General features: G+C 43.7%; 1 protein-coding gene across 2 annotated transcripts in view; it reads left to right on the top strand.

Moving 5' to 3' along the window:
• LOC122560297 (ubiquinol-cytochrome-c reductase complex assembly factor 1) overlaps positions 1-13849 on the top strand; it is a 106658-nt gene extending 92809 nt beyond the window's left edge. The window contains exon 8 of one of the 2 annotated variants that reach the window (XM_043710865.1): positions 13682-13849. In XM_043710865.1, coding sequence (XP_043566800.1) covers positions 13682-13834 — 153 coding nt within the window. In that variant the 3' untranslated portion in view covers positions 13835-13849. The remainder of the gene's footprint in view (positions 1-13681) is intronic. The other variant, XM_043710866.1, reaches the window with a different exon arrangement.
• Positions 13850-15682: the final 1833 nt, after the last annotated feature.

Below are 15682 nucleotides of genomic sequence, written 5' to 3'. Positions count from 1 at the left end.
GAATGCATTAATCCCTCGAATTCTGCACCGCCTTCCTAACCTGCAATCTTCTTCCTGACCTCTCCGCCCCCACCCCCGGCCTATCACCCTCACCTTGACCTCTTTCCACCTGTCACATTTCCAACACCCCTCCCCCAAGCCACTCCTTCCTACCTTTTATCTTAGCCTGCTGGACACACTTTCCTCATTCCTGAAGAAGGGCTCATGTCCGAAACATCAATTCTCCTGCTCCTTGGATGCTGCCTGACCTGCTGCGCTTTTCCAGCAACACATTTTCAGCTCTCTGAAATGGCCCAGCAAGCCAATCAGTTGTATCAATTGTTGGAAATTCTCAAAAGATCAAAAGTAGACAGACTATCTTGCTACTTACACCAAAGGGACCGCAGAGATTCAAGAAGCCAGCTCACCACCACCTTCTCAAAGGCAACTAGGAATTAGGAATAAATGCCTGGCCCACTCATGATACTTTTATTCAGTTTTTTTTTTAAAAAAGGGAAAAGCCTGTAGTGATGCAGCATCAGGCCTGAGGAGCTAGAAAATCAATGTGAGAAGGATCTTGCTGGAGAGCCCTGACCTGTAGAACATTTATCCCTTTTTAAAAGGATCAGTGAGAATGTACTGTTGCTGTCTGTGTGCAGCATCTTAGAGTGGTATCTGTCCGTGCCACGACATATCAGTTCCAATGCACCAGCTGTGTCCTCAGACAGGAGCTACACAATTATCTCTGTGTTCATTCACAATGTGACTAAGCATCTACAAATCCATTATCTTCCTCGAATTCCAAGAACAAAAATCATCATATAATCACTATTGCATTTTGAACAGGAATTGGTAGAACGTGGAGAGGAGGAAAGTGGTGGAATAGACCACTGTCTCTGTGGTATATAGACTTCACTTTAAGTTTATATATAGATGTGTCAGCATCTGAAGAAGAGTCATACTAGACTTGAAATGTTAAGTCTGTTTCTCTCTCCACAGATGCTGCCTGACCTGCTGAGTTTCTCCAGCTTTCTTGTTTTTATTTGAGATTTTGAGCATCTGCAGTATTTTGCTTTTATTTCAAGTAAACCGTCACTGATGGGAATAGTTTATAGACAAACCTAACAGTGACCATCCTGTAGGATGGTGTGTGCAGGAATTAATGGGCATTTCAGAAAAGAATGGCAATACTTGCATGCAGATTAGATAAATCAGATTTGCAAATAAAGACTGAAAGGTGAGTTTGTAGCACAGAGTTAACCAGAGAGCAGACAATTCTAGATCTGGTAATAGGCAATGAGACAGGATGAATTAATGCCCTCATAGTAAAGGAGCCCCTGGGTAACAGCGATCAGAGCATCATTGACTTTCACATTCAATTCGAGGGAGGAAAAAATGTATTTAAAACAACTGTGTTAAACTTAACTAAATGCAATTGTAAAGACAGGGCTGGCTGAAGTGAGCTGGGAAGTTAGATTAAGAGGTAGGTAGCAAAGAAACAGTGGAAGATGTTTAGCGAAATATGCTATAATACTCAGCAAAAACACATTTTAGTAGAAAATAATGACTCCACAAGAAGGATGCATCTTTCATGGATAGCTAAGAAAGTTAACAATGGAATCAAATTGAAGGAAAAAGCTTACAATTCGGTAAAGGTTAGTGGCGGGGTACAAGATTGGACGAATAAGCACGCCAGCAAAGAGTAACTGAAAGTTTGAGCAAGAAGTTAGAATTTAAGAGAAATCGAGCTAGAAATATAACAACAGTTCCTACAGGTATTTCAAAAGGAAAGAGTACCTAAAGTGAGTGTTGGCCCTCTGGAGAGTTGAGTCTGGGAAATTTAATGAGCAAATGGCAGGTGCATTGAACATGTGTATTGTATCTGTCATCACTGTACTCCATACAAATAACATTCCATAAATAATTGTGAATCAAAAGGTAAAAGGGAAGAAGGAACTTAAAACCATTACAATCACCCAGGAAAAATTAATGGGAAAATTATTCAATGTAAAATTTGACAAGTCCCAGATCATAATGGACTTAATCCACAGGTCTTAACTAAAGTGAAGACCAAGATAGTATATGTGTTGGTTATAATTGTTGGTGAGGATTTTACCAAATCTTTTGTCGGAAAGATCCCATCAGATGGGAAATAGAGAATGTACCTTGTTGATTCAAGAGAGACATATAAAGTCGCAAACTACAGGTCAGTTTTGCCTCATTTGCCATGAGGAAATTGCTCGAACCTAACATCAAGGGGGATATAGCAGAGCTCTTCATGCATTAGCCAGAGTCAACATGGATTTGACTAATTAATGAGAGCTTTTTAAAGAAGTAATATGCACATGACTAAAGAAGAGCCTATGGATGTCGTATACTTAGATTCTGAGAGGATAATTGATAAAGTGCCACATCAAAGGTTACTATACAAAATAAAAGCTCATGGTGGAGGGATTAATGTATTAGCATAGATAGAGGAATAAGTAACTAACAGGAATTGTATAGCCAGGACAAATGGATCATTTTTATGTTGATGTGAAATAGTAGTGGGGTGCCGCAGGGATCACTGATGGTACATCAACATTTTAGACTTTGTCATGGCCTTGGATGCAGGGACCACTCCAACCCCACCCCCACCGAATGTGAAGTGCTCCACTCTCTCCGCACCAATCCCTGTTTCACCATCAAACTCGCTGACAAAGGTGGGTTGGTGGGAATCTGGAGGACGGACCTCTATGTTGCAGAGGTTGAACACCAGCTCTCCAACACCATGCCTACGACTCCACCGTGACCCACTAGCCAAAATCACTCGGACTGTCTGTAACCTCATTGCCTCTGGTGATCTTCCCTCCAATGCCTCCAACCTCGCAGGCCCCTAGCCCCGCACTGTCCGGTTCTATCTGCTCCCCAAGATCCACAAGCCCAACTACCCGGCCAACCTATCGTCTCGGCATGCTCCTGCCCTGTCTAACTCATTTCTTCCAATCTTGACTCCATCTTCACCCACCTTGGTCAAGACATTTCTCACCTACATCCATAACACTAACCATGCCCTCCATCTCTTCAGTAACTTCCAGTTTCCCGGCCTCTAATGCTTTATCTTCACAATGGAGGTGCAGTCCTTATACACATCCATACCCCACAAGGATGGCTTTAAGGCCCTCATCCTTCTCCTCTCCAACAGACTCATCCAGTTCCCCTCAACCAATACCCACCTCCGCCACACCAAACTAGTCCTCACCCTCGATAACTTTTCTTTCAACTCTTGTCATTTCATCCAAATCCAGACAGTGGGTTATGGGCCCTCAGATGGGCCCCAGCTATGCTTGCCTCTTTGTCAGCTATGTCAAACAGTTCCTCTTCAATACCTACACAGGCACTGTGCTCCAACTGTTCTGCCATTACATCTATGACTGCTACGGTGCAGCATCCTGCACTCAGGCTGAACTGGAGCAGTTCATCAACTTCGCCCACAACTTCCAGCCTGCCCTTAAATTCATTTGATTCATCTCAGACACCTTCCTTCCCTTTCTTGACCTCTCCATTTCCATCTCCGGTGACAGTCTACAGACGGATGTTTACGATAAACCCACAGATTCCCTAACTATCTGGACTACACCTCCTCCCACCCAGTATCCTGCAAAAACTCCATCCTGTTTTCCCAATTCATTTGCCTCCACTGCATCTGCTGGGACAAGGAGACATTCCACTCCCAAGCATCCCGGAGGTCTACCTATTTCGAACAACGTGCTTTTCCCCCTCCCTCACTGTCATCTAGACCGCTCTCCACTGCACCACCTCTATTCCTCGTTCCACTGCTCTAACCCCCCCCCCATGCAATAAAGACAGAGTGCCCCTTGTCCTCACCTACCATCCCACCAGTCTCTGCATCCCACACATCATCCTTAAACACGTCCACCAACTCCAATTAGACCCCATCATCAAGACAATCTTACCCTTCCCCACCACTCTGCTTTCTTCAAAGACCGTTCCCTTCACTGATCCTTGGTTCGCGCCACTCTCCCGACCGACCCCCGGTACCTTCCCCTGCAACCGGAAAGGAAGCAAAATCTGCCGGCACACCACCCCCCTTACTTCCATCCAGGGCCCCAAACAGTCTTTCCAGGTGAGACAGAGGCTCACCTGCCTCTCCCCCAACCTAGTTTACTGTATCCAGTGCTCCTGATGTGGTCTTCTCTACACTGGGGAGACCAAACGTAAACGCAGGGCACATTTCGCCAAGTATCTCAGCCGGGCCCACAGGGTTTGACCGGATGTCCCAGTCACCACCCATTTTACTTCTTCCTTCCCACTTCCTTTCTGATATGACCAGCCTTGGCTTCTGGATGTAAGTTTGCTCGCTGAGCTGGAAGGTTTGTTTTCAGGCGTTTCATCACCATATTTGGTAACATCATCAGTGAGCCTCCGGATGAAGCACTAGTATGTCCAACTTTCTATTTATGTGTTTAGATTTCTTTGGGTAGGTGATGTCATTTCCGATTCTTTTTCTCAGAGGGTGATAGTTGGGGTCCAAATCAATGTTATTGTTGATAGAGTTCTGGTTGGAATGCCATGCTTCAAGGAATTCCCGTATGTCTTCTGTTTCGCCTGTCCTAGGATGGGTGTGTTGTCCCAGTCAAAGTGGTGTCCTCCTTCATTTGTATGTAAGGATACTAGTGATAATGGGTCCTGTCTGTTTGTGGCTAGTTGATGTTCATTTATCCTAGTGGCTAGTTTTCTGCCTGTTTGTTACAGTCCTTGCTAGGTATTTTGTAAGCGACATTCATTTTGTTTGTTGCTTGTATAGGATCTTTTAAGTTCATTAGGTGCTGTTTAAGTGTGTTGGTAGGTTTGTGGGCTACCATAATGCCAAGAGGCCTGAGTAGTCTGGAGGTCATTTCAAAGATGTCTTTGATGTAGGGAAGAGTGGCTAGGGTTTCTGGACGCGTTTTGTCTGTTTGGGTTTGTTGCTGAGAAATTGGTGGATTGTGTTCATTGGGTACCCATTCTTTTTTAATACACGGTATAGGTGATTTTCCCCCTCTTCATAGTTCCTCTGTGCTGCAGTGTGTGTTAGCTAAGAGTGGCTAGGGTTTCTGGACGCGTTTTGTCTGTTTGGGTTTGTTGCTGAGAAATTGGTGGACTGTGTTCATTGGGTACCCATTCTTTTTTATACACGGTATAGGTGATTTTCCTCCTCTTCATAGTTCCTCTGTGCTGCAGTGTGTGTTAGCTCGTTGAAATAATGTCCTAATGCAGCTTCTTTTGTGGATATTGTGGTGATTGCTTCTGTAGTTCAGTATTTGGTCCGTATGTGTTGTTTTCCTGTAGACGCTCATTTGAAGTTTCCCATTGAGTGTTTGCTCTACTGTGACATCTAGGAATGGCATTTTGCTGTTGTTCTCGTCCCCTTTTGTGAATCTTATGCCAGGTGAGGGTATTATTGAGTGTTGTAGGTTTCCTCTAATTTTTCATTTGGTGAAGACGAAGGTGCTGTCCATGTAACGGACCCCAAGTTTGGGTTGGATGGTTGGGAGAGCTGTTTATTTTTGAGTCTCTGCATAAGTGCTTCTGCTAGGAACCCTAATATTGGTGATCCCATGGGTATTCGTTGATTTATTTGTAGGTCTTGTTATTGAATGTGTAGTGAGGGTAAGACAAGGTCCACTATCTTCACAATGTTATCTTTGCTGATGAAGTTGGTGCTGTCTGGTGTTTGTGTCTTTGGTTCCTTTAGTTGTGTCGTCAGTGTTTCTTTAGTCGGATTGATGTTAATGGATGTGAATAGGGTTGTTACATCAAAAGAGACCATTGATGCTATCTTGGTGTCTTTGATGGTGTTCAGGAATTGTGGACCATGAATCAGATTGCAAATTGGAGGAACAACACCTCATCTTCCACCGCTTCCCATCCCCCGATTCCCTTCCCAACCCCTTCACCTCCCCAACCCCTCCTCCCCCGCCCAGCCCCTCCCTTCCATTCCTCTTATCAACCCTTCCTTCCAGCCACCAAGCACACTCATTACTCCCATTGACCATCCAGGTCATACCCTCTACCGGTGTTCACCTAGCCCTACCTTATCACTCTGACCCTTCCCCCACCCTACGCCACTACACCACCTGCAGCTCCCCTTACACCATATCCAACATATTGCAACAAAATATCACTGGTTTTACCCAGTCCTGAAGAAGGGTTCCACCCAAAAGGTTGACTTCTTCACCACCTAATGCTGCATCTGCAGTTTTCCTTGTCTCTGAGCATATCGTTACCAAGTTTGCTGACACAAAAATAGAATATACTAGTACAGCATAGGAATAGGCCCTTCAGTGCACCATGTCTGCACCGACCATGGTGTCATTCTAAACTAATGGTGTCTGCCTGCACATGGTTTGTCTATTTGTATTCCCTGCCTGTTCACGCCTCTTAAACGTTGTTATCGTATCTGCTTCAACCACCTCCCCTGGCAGCTCATTCCAGACACCTGCCACCCTCTGTGTGAAAAAGAAACTGTCCTCGCACATCTCCTCCTTTAAAATTCTCCCCCCTCGTTTAAAACTCATGACCCCAGTATTTCATATATCCACTCTAGGAAAAAGACTCTTGACTATCCACTTCACTCATGCCCCTCATAATTTTATATACTTCTATCAGGTCCCCTCCAGCCTCCGACACTCTAGTGTAAACAATCCAAGTTTGTCCAACCTCTCCTTATAGCTAATACACTCCAAACCAGATGCGTTAGCAACATTTAAGAGGCATTTAGACAGACGCATGATTAGACAGGGAATAGAAAGAGATACACCATGTGCAAGCAGATGGGATTAGCTTAGAATGGCACCATGGATGGCACAGAAATACTGGGCTGAAGGGCCTTTCCTGTCCTGTAGTGTTCTCTGTCTACTTCACACTTAGAGTCATAGAGACGTACAGCACGGAAACAGACCCTTTGGTCCATCTCATCCATGCTGATCAGATATCCCAATCTAATCTAGTCCTATTTGCCAGCACTTGCCCCATGTCCCTCTAAACCCTTCCTATTCCTATACCTATCCAGATGCCTTTTAAATGCTGTAATTGTACCAACCTCTCCCACTTCCTCTGGTAACTTATTCCATACATGCACCACCTTCTGCATGAAAAAGTTGCCCCTTAGGTCCCTTTATCCTATCCATGCCCTTTGTGATTTATAAACCTCTGTAAAGTCACCCCTCAGCCTCCAACGCTCCAGGGAAAACAGCCCTAGCCTATTCAGCCTCTCCCTATAGCTCAAACCCTCCAACCCTGGCAACATCCTTGTAAATCTTTCCTGAACCCTTTCAAGTTTCACAACATCTTCCCGATAGGAAGGAGACCAGGATTGCATGCAATATTCCAAAAGTGGCCCTTGTCTGGGTCAAGCTCCATCTGTCATTTCTCCATTCAACTTTCCAACTAAGCTAATTCCTGCTGCATCCTTTGATAACCTTCCTCACTATCCATCATATATCATCTGCCAATTAAACTAAACCGAACAGACTACCTGCTTTTTCATCCAAGTCATTTATATATATTACAAACAACCGAAGTCCCAGTACTGATCCTTGCAAAACACCACTGGTCATAGTCTCCGGTAAAGATAATGCTGCACTATGCTCTGTCTTCTATGACCAAGTCAATTCTGTATCCAGCTTACCATGGACTCTGTGTGACTTAATCTTCTGGACCAATCTACCCTGTCAAATGCAATGGTGAAGTCCATGTAGGTTGTATCCGTTGCTCTACCCTCATCAATCATCTTTGTCACTTTGTCAGAAAACTCAGTCAACTTTGAGACAAGTCTTCCCCTGCACAGAACCATGCTGACTGTCCCTAATAAGTCCCTTCTTTTCCAAATGCAAATAAATCCTGTCGTTTAGAATCTTCATTATTTTCCCTTCGACTGATATAAGGCTCATTAGCTTGTAATTTCCTGGATTGTCCCTGTTACTGTTCTTAAACAAAGGAACAACATTGGCTATTCTGCAATCTTCTGGGACTTCACCTGTGACTAAAGAGGATAGAGAGATCTCTCCCAAGACCCTAGCAGCGTCCTCCCTTGCTTCCCTCAATAACCTGGAATAGATCCCATAAGGCCCTGGGGACTTACCTTAACGTTTATCAACACCACCTCCTCTTTAATATTGACACGTCCCTCTCTAATCTTATCATTATCCATCCTTAGTGATTACCCATGCAAAGTACTCATTAAGGACCTCACCCACTTTCCCGGCTCCATAAACATTCTCTCCTTTCTTGAGTGCACAAACCTTTCCCTAGCTACCGTCTTCCTCCTGATAGACATATAAAATGCCTCAAGATTCTCCTTAATCCTACTTGGTAAGAATATTTCATGGCTACTTTCAACCCTCCTAATTCGTTGTCTAAGTTCTTTTCAGCTTCCTTTACATTTTTCTCTGATTTCAGTTTCCAAATTCTTAGACATACTTCCTTTTATTTGACTAACCTTTCAATACCTCTTGTCACCCAGGGTTCCCAAATCTTACCTCCACAGAGAACGTGCTGGTCCTGAACTCTGACCAACTGGCCTTTCAAAGGTTCCCACAAATTAGATATGGATTTACCCTCAAACAACCGCCCCCAGTCTAATTTTTGCAGTTCCTGCCTAATACTGTTATGATTAGCCTTCCTGCAACTTACTATTTTCACCCGAGATCCAGTTTTATCCTTAACCATATCTATTTTAAAATTTGCTGTTCCCCACTGAAGTTTAGATCAGCTGGCAAGGCTCATTCCTCAGTACAAGATCTAGTACGGCCCCTTGCCTTGTTGGATTATCAACATATTGTTTCAAGAAACCCTCCTGGATGCACCAAACAAATTCAGCCCATCTAAGCCCTTGGGGAAGTTAAAATCACCCAGTGCAACTCTATTGTTTTTACATCTTTCCAAGATCTGCCGACATATCTGTTTCTCTATCTCCTGTTGGCTATTGGGAGGCCTATAGTCTCACCCCACCATAGCAATTGCTCCTGTCTCATTCCCGAGTTCCTCAATAGATAGGAAAGTAAGTTGTGAAGAAGACATAAGGAGTTTGCAAAGAGAAATAGATAGTTTGTGATTGGGAAAGTATTTGGTAGGAGTTTAATATAGGTAAATATGAGCTTGTCCAATTTGGCAAGAAGAATAATAAAGTAGCATGTCATTTAAATGGAGGGAGGTTGTAAAGGGTTCCAGATGTTTCAGTTTATGAATCACGAAAAATTAGTATGCAGGGACAGGTGCTTAAGAAGGCTTTGGAATGTTGTTGATTGTTCCAAGGGCACTGGAATATAAGACCATAAAACATAGGAATGGAAGTAAGGCCATTCGGCCCCTCAAGTCCACTCCGCCATTCAATCATGGCTGATGGGCATTTCAGCGCCACTTACTCGCACTCTCCCCGTATCCCTTAATTCCTTGCAGGATTAAAAATTTATCGATCTCTGCCTTGAAGACATTTAATGTCCCAGCCTCCACTGCGCTCCATGGCAATGAATTCCACAGGCCCACCACTCTCTGGCTGAAGAGATGTCTCCTCATGTCGTCTGTTTTAAATTGACTGCCTCCAATTCTAAGGCTGTGCCCACGGGTCCTAGTATCCACGCCTGATGGGAAGAAAATTCCCAGTGTCCACCCTTTCTAAGCCATGCATTATCTTGTAAGTTTCAATTAGATCTCCCCTCAACCTTCTAAACTCTAATGAATACTCATTAGAATGCTCACCAGGATCCTCAGCCAATCATTGTATGTTAGGCCTACCATTCCAGGGATCATCCGTGTGAATCTCTGCCGGACACGCTCCAGTGACAGTATGTCATTCCTGAGGTGTGGGGCCCAAAACTGAACACAGTATTCTAAAAGGGGCCTAACCAGAGCTTTATAAAGTCTCAGTAGCACATCACTGCTTTTACATTCCAACTCTCCAATATGAAAGTAAGGAAGTCCTGTTATAGTTGTGCAGGAGTTGGCAAGACCCTATTTGGAAAACATTGTACAGCCTTGGTCTCCTTATTTAAGAAAGCTTGTTCATGCGTTAGAAGCAGTGCAGAGAATGTTCACTCAACTAAATCCTGGGATGAAAGGTTGTCTTATGATGGAAAGTAGGGCTTGTATTAATTGAAGAAAATTGCATTATATATTGTAAAAAGCATATGATCCTGAGGGGACTTGTAGGGTGGATAATGAAAGTTATTTTGCTCTTCGGGAGAAGCATTGAGTATAGGAGTTGGGAAGTCATGTTGTGACTGTACACTTTGGAATGTTGTGTGCAATTCTGGTCTTCCTCCTATCGGAAGGATGTTGTGAAACTTGAAAAGGTTCAAAAAAGATTTACAAGGATGCTGCCAGAGTTGGAGGATTTGAGCGACAGGGAAAGTCTGAATAGCTGGGTCTATTTTCCCTGGAGCATCGCAGGCTGAGGGGTGACCTTATAGAAGTTTATGAAATCATGAGGGGAATGGATAGGGTAGAAAGACACAAGGTCTTTTCCCTGGGATGGGGGAGTTCAAATCTAAAGGGTGTAGGTTGATTAGATTAGATTACCTACAGTGTGGAAACAGGCCCTTCGGCCCAACAAGTCCACACTGACCCTCCGAAGAGCAACGCAGCCAGACCCATTCCCCTACATTTACCCCTGCACCTAAGACTGCGGGCAATTTACCATGGCCAATCCACCCTAACCTGTACATCTTTGGACTGTGGGAGAAACCGGCGTACCCGGAGGAAACCCAAGCAGACACGGGGAGAATGTGCAAACTCCACATAGACGGTTGTCTGAGGTGGGAATTGAACCCGGCTCTCTGGCGCGGTGAGGCAGCAGTGCTAGCCACTGAGCCACTGTGCCGCCCAAGGATGAGAGGGGAAATATGTAAAAGAGACCAAAGGGGCAACTTCTTCACACCACAGAGGGTAGTGTGTGTATGGAATGAGCTGCCAGAGGAAGTGGTGGTGGTGGGTACAATTACAACATTCAAAAGGCATCTGGATGAGTACCTGAATAGGAAGGGTTTAGAGGGATATTGGCCAAGTGCTAGCAAAGGGGACTAGATTACATTAGGATATTTGGTTGGCATGGACGTGTTGGACCGAAGGGTCTGTTTCCGTGCTGTACATCTCTATGACTCCATGACTAGAATTAAGGGCACGTTCTAAAAATCTCACATTTCATATGGAGATGATTTTGTTTTACAAGGTTCCAGAGTCTCTGGATGTGAGTTTGCTCGCTGAGCTGTAAGGTTCATTTTCAGACATTTCGTCACAATACTAGGTAACATCTTCAGTGAGCCTCTGGACGAAGCACTGGTGGTATGGTCCGCTTTCTATTTATGTTAGGTTTCCTTGGGTAGGTGACATTATTTCCTGTTCTTTTTCTCCAGGGGGTGATAAATGGGATCCAAGTCAATGTGTTTGTTGATGGAGTTCCGGTTGGAATGCCACGCTTCGAGGAATTCTCATGCGTGTCTCTGTTTGGCTCGTCCTAGGATGGATTTGTTGTCCCAGTCAAAGTGGTGTCCTTCCTCATCTGTATTGGACGGTACTATTGAGAGTGAAACCTAAACACACAAACTGAAAGCAGGCCATACCACCAGTGCTTCATCCAGAGGCTCACTGATGATGTTACCGAGTATAGTGACGAGAAATCCGAAAATTAACCTTCCAGCTCAGCAAGCAAGCCTGCATCCAGAACCCCAACCTGAGCTATTAATCTTCTCAAAACCCGTCCCAGAGTCTGTTGCATTCTATTTCCCAGCATGGTCATTGAATATTTTTATAGCTGCACTAGACTCTTGACTAACAAGGGAGTCAAATGAATAGTATAGTCAGGAATGTAGAGATCACAATAACATGAGCCATAATCTTATCACATGTTAGGGCAGGTTCAAGGAGCCAACAGGCTACCCCATCCCTATCTGTATTTTCTTTTTGGAATACACCAATCTAGAGGTGTAGCTTTCCATATTGTAACCACTCTCTGGGTGAAGACATCTTTCCAATTGGATGTATTAATTACCTTATATTACCTCCTAATTCTGTTTATGCCCTTGTGATTATGGATGTTCACTCCTTTGGATGTGACCTCTATGAACTCTTTTGGCTTCCAAAAGCTCCCCTTGTGTGCTTTAGCTGCAAAGTACTAAAATAATATAACTTCTATCAAAAAGCTCAGGGCAGAACAAGCCTACACTGTGTTTCTAAACCAAAATCATTTGGCATTGATTTGTCTTATTTGGAAGTAATCTCATAAAATACCACTTCTACACTTCCTTGCCTTTTATATACACGTGTCCTGTTTCAATGAGCCAAGAACGAGGAAGGGAAATCGGGTGGAGCCTAATCCCATTCCATCGTTCTCGTTCTCTCTCTGTCTCTCTGTCTCTCTCTCTCTCTCTCTCTCCCCCTCCACCACCACCCTCACCCAGTTCACTGTCTATGTCCCTCTCTTCCTGCTTCTCTCTCTCTCTCTCTCTCCTCTGCAAACAGTGAATGGGTTTAAGGAGTGTTCACAATTACTGGATTTACTCCGAGAATGGCTCCACAGTGCAAAATGGTATTAATTTGGCCTTTAGTCATAAAAACTGACCTTGAAGCAGAAATGGTACCTGGGTTGAGCCACAGACCTGTCTTTAAAGTAAACATACCTCAAGATTAGAGTGGGATAGTGAAGCTGATGCCATCTACTGGACGTTGATTGTATTTCTTCCTCATCATACGTAGAATGTATTTTTCATTCTTCCTTCACCTTTCCTTCTTCTCCCATTATTTCCTTGTCAGTCCTGGCTCAATGGTAGCTCTGTCAAAAAGAGGCAGTTGTTGGCTTATTGTCTCTGGGCATCCCAAAGTACTTCCGATGAAGTATTTTACAGGATTGTAATGTAGAGAGCACAGTTGTCAAATGACACCTAGCAAGGTCCCACAAATAGCAAGAAGATAATCACCAACCAGTCTATTTGGCGGAGAAGTGTCAGCTCAGATAACAGGATAAAGTTCCCTGCTCTTAAACATTGTGAGATGGCAGGAGGGACCACAGTTTAATATCTTGTCTGAAAGATCCCACAATGCTGCACTCCCTCAGTACAACACAGGAGTGTCACACTCATTTTATGATGAATGTACACTTAAATTTGTAATTTCAAACTTCAGCTGATGCCTTATAAGAATATTGTTGGTGTGAGCATGTTTGAAAAGCGAGGGTATTCTCTCAGTCTGTTCATGATTGAACTTGTCTGATTCACTGCAAGATAATCCATTCTACTGAGGCACTTACTGGAAACATAGGCACTAGGGTGATGTACTTCAAACCAACATTCTGCTCTCGATGAATCCCACCAAAACCAGACTTCCACATCATTCATTTCTTTGATGTTTTGGTTTAAGTTAATAACTGTGGACATTCAAAAGGTGTTGCTGATAAGGCCTGAATTTGTTGCCTGTCTCTCATTGCCCCTTGAGTCAACCACATGGAGTGGAACAATTTGAGCTATTTCAACAAATACAATGCGGTGATATATAAATGAAAGTATTAACTTTGTTGTATTATTTGAGCACACATGTTTTTATTCCAGAGACAGGTACCAAAGCATGACCACAATAACCCCTCCCTGACTTTGTCAAACATGCCTAGGAAGGTTTTTCTTTTTCCTGCTGTATGTTGTGTCACTAATGAATAATTTTTGGTTTTATTCAGGGAATTTTATCAGATGACCGTGTGTTAGCTGCATCTTTATGGCGACACTTCTTCAACAGGCAATGTGAAGACCCAGAACAGCTGGAGCTGATGGTGGAATATGTCCGCAAGCAGGTAAGCAAGAGTGAAACAAATCTGAGCTGGCAGTCTTAACTTCTTAACGGATCAGAACTTCACTGCACTTGTGACAATGTTACAGGGTGTTGGCGAGACCACACTTGGAATGCTGTTCACAGTTTTGGTCTCCACATTTGAGGAAAGATGTACCCCTTTCACAGAGGCCATGGCAAAGTTTCGCTAGAAACTTTGATTCCTTGAATGAAAAGGTTGTCCTATGATTAGCGGCTAAGTCTGGAGTTTAACATGATGTGGAGGTGCCAGTGTTGGACTGGGGTGGACAAAGTCAGAAGTCACATGACACCAGGATGTCGTCCAACAAGTTTATTTGAAATCACAAGCTTTCGGAGTGTAGACCCCACTCATCAGCTGACGGAGGAGCATTGCTGCAACAACCTGTGATTTCAAGTAAACCTGTTGGACTATAACTTGGTGTCATGTGATTTTTGACTGGAGTTTAGCGGAATGAGGAATGATCTTAGTTAAAGTGTCATGATCTCCATAGTGACTGACAACTTTTAAAAATGAGTATGAGTTTTCCAGTGCTTAATGAAAAGAATCACAAGATAAGCTTTCATATTTTGATTAGATCCCCTACAGTGGGGAAACAGGCCCTTCAGCCCAACCAGTCCACACCGACCCTCCGAAGAGTAACCTATCCAGACCCATTTTCCTCTGACTAATGCACCTAACACTATGGACAATTTAGCATGGCCAATTCACCTGACATACACATCTTTGGATTGTGAGAGGAAACCGGAGAACCTGGCGGAAACCCACGCAGACACAGGGAGAACGTGCAAACTCCACACAGACAGTCGCCCGAGACTGGATTTGAACCTGGGACCCTGGTGCTGTGAGGTAGCAGTGCTAACCACTGAGCCACCATGCTGCCCTTAAAAAAAAAAAAAAAATTGAGCTTCAGTGAGCCTGACGTTTTGTACTGTAACACACTAAAATCCATTTGGAATGAACATTTAATAGCCAATTGAGGCAACAAACTAAAGGATAATTCTCCCTTAATTCATTAACATCTGAAATAATTTCACGCCCATTTGTAAGTTGTGTCAAATGCCCATCAGATATGCAGCCTCGAAGATTCAATCCCATACCCCTTCCCAGATTTACAGTAGGGTCCCTCCTCCCTGCAATACCAAGGTGTGTTTTCCAGTGTCCCTTTTAAAACTCCTTCTACTCAGTGTCTTGAGTGTTCCTAAACTGGCTTCCAACAGCAGATCTCACACTGACAACTCCTTAAATCTCCTCTCCCTTCTCTTCAAATACTTACCAGCATACTGGTAACACACAGCTCTGTTTCTGTCTCCCCTCTCTCGGTCTCTGTATCTGTGCGTGTCTGAGTTCAGAAAGCAGCTGTACCTATTTTGTGTTAAGGTGTGATAACTGGCACTTGAATTTCCCCAGATTTCTGCTTGCTCCTCTTTCCATGTGATAACATGGCCTGTTCCAGATAAATGCGTGTGTATATTTACAACTGATCTTATTCAACAGCTTGTATTTACAACACTCAGAACAAGCAGCAAGTCCTCATTTAAAGTTGTGACTGCATTTCTGGCAAATGTAACTTGAAGCAAAATGACTTCAAGAGAATCACATTTTCCCATAAAAAGCACACCTGGAAAAAATAATTTAAAACTTGAAATGCTACATTGTGCATGTGCTGAAACAAAATGCATTGCTAAGCATAAAGTAAGTGCAATATAATTTTTAAGAATTACTCCACTCATCTTTGGAGTGCAATGCTGTTCGATAGACCATGCTCCATCTAGTGGTAGAGGATGGGATTGCTGAGAGCAGTTGGGTTCTCAGAATTTCTTTCCCTGATTGGCATGTGCCAGGAGGTGGAGCCCATGACATCGATGTGAG

Source organism: Chiloscyllium plagiosum, chromosome 20, assembly GCF_004010195.1.
Source record: "Chiloscyllium plagiosum isolate BGI_BamShark_2017 chromosome 20, ASM401019v2, whole genome shotgun sequence".
In the NCBI taxonomy this organism is placed as follows: domain Eukaryota; kingdom Metazoa; phylum Chordata; class Chondrichthyes; order Orectolobiformes; family Hemiscylliidae; genus Chiloscyllium; species Chiloscyllium plagiosum.
The sequence above is the reverse complement of the archived record's forward strand: the minus strand, read 5'-3'. Positions and strand labels throughout refer to the sequence as shown.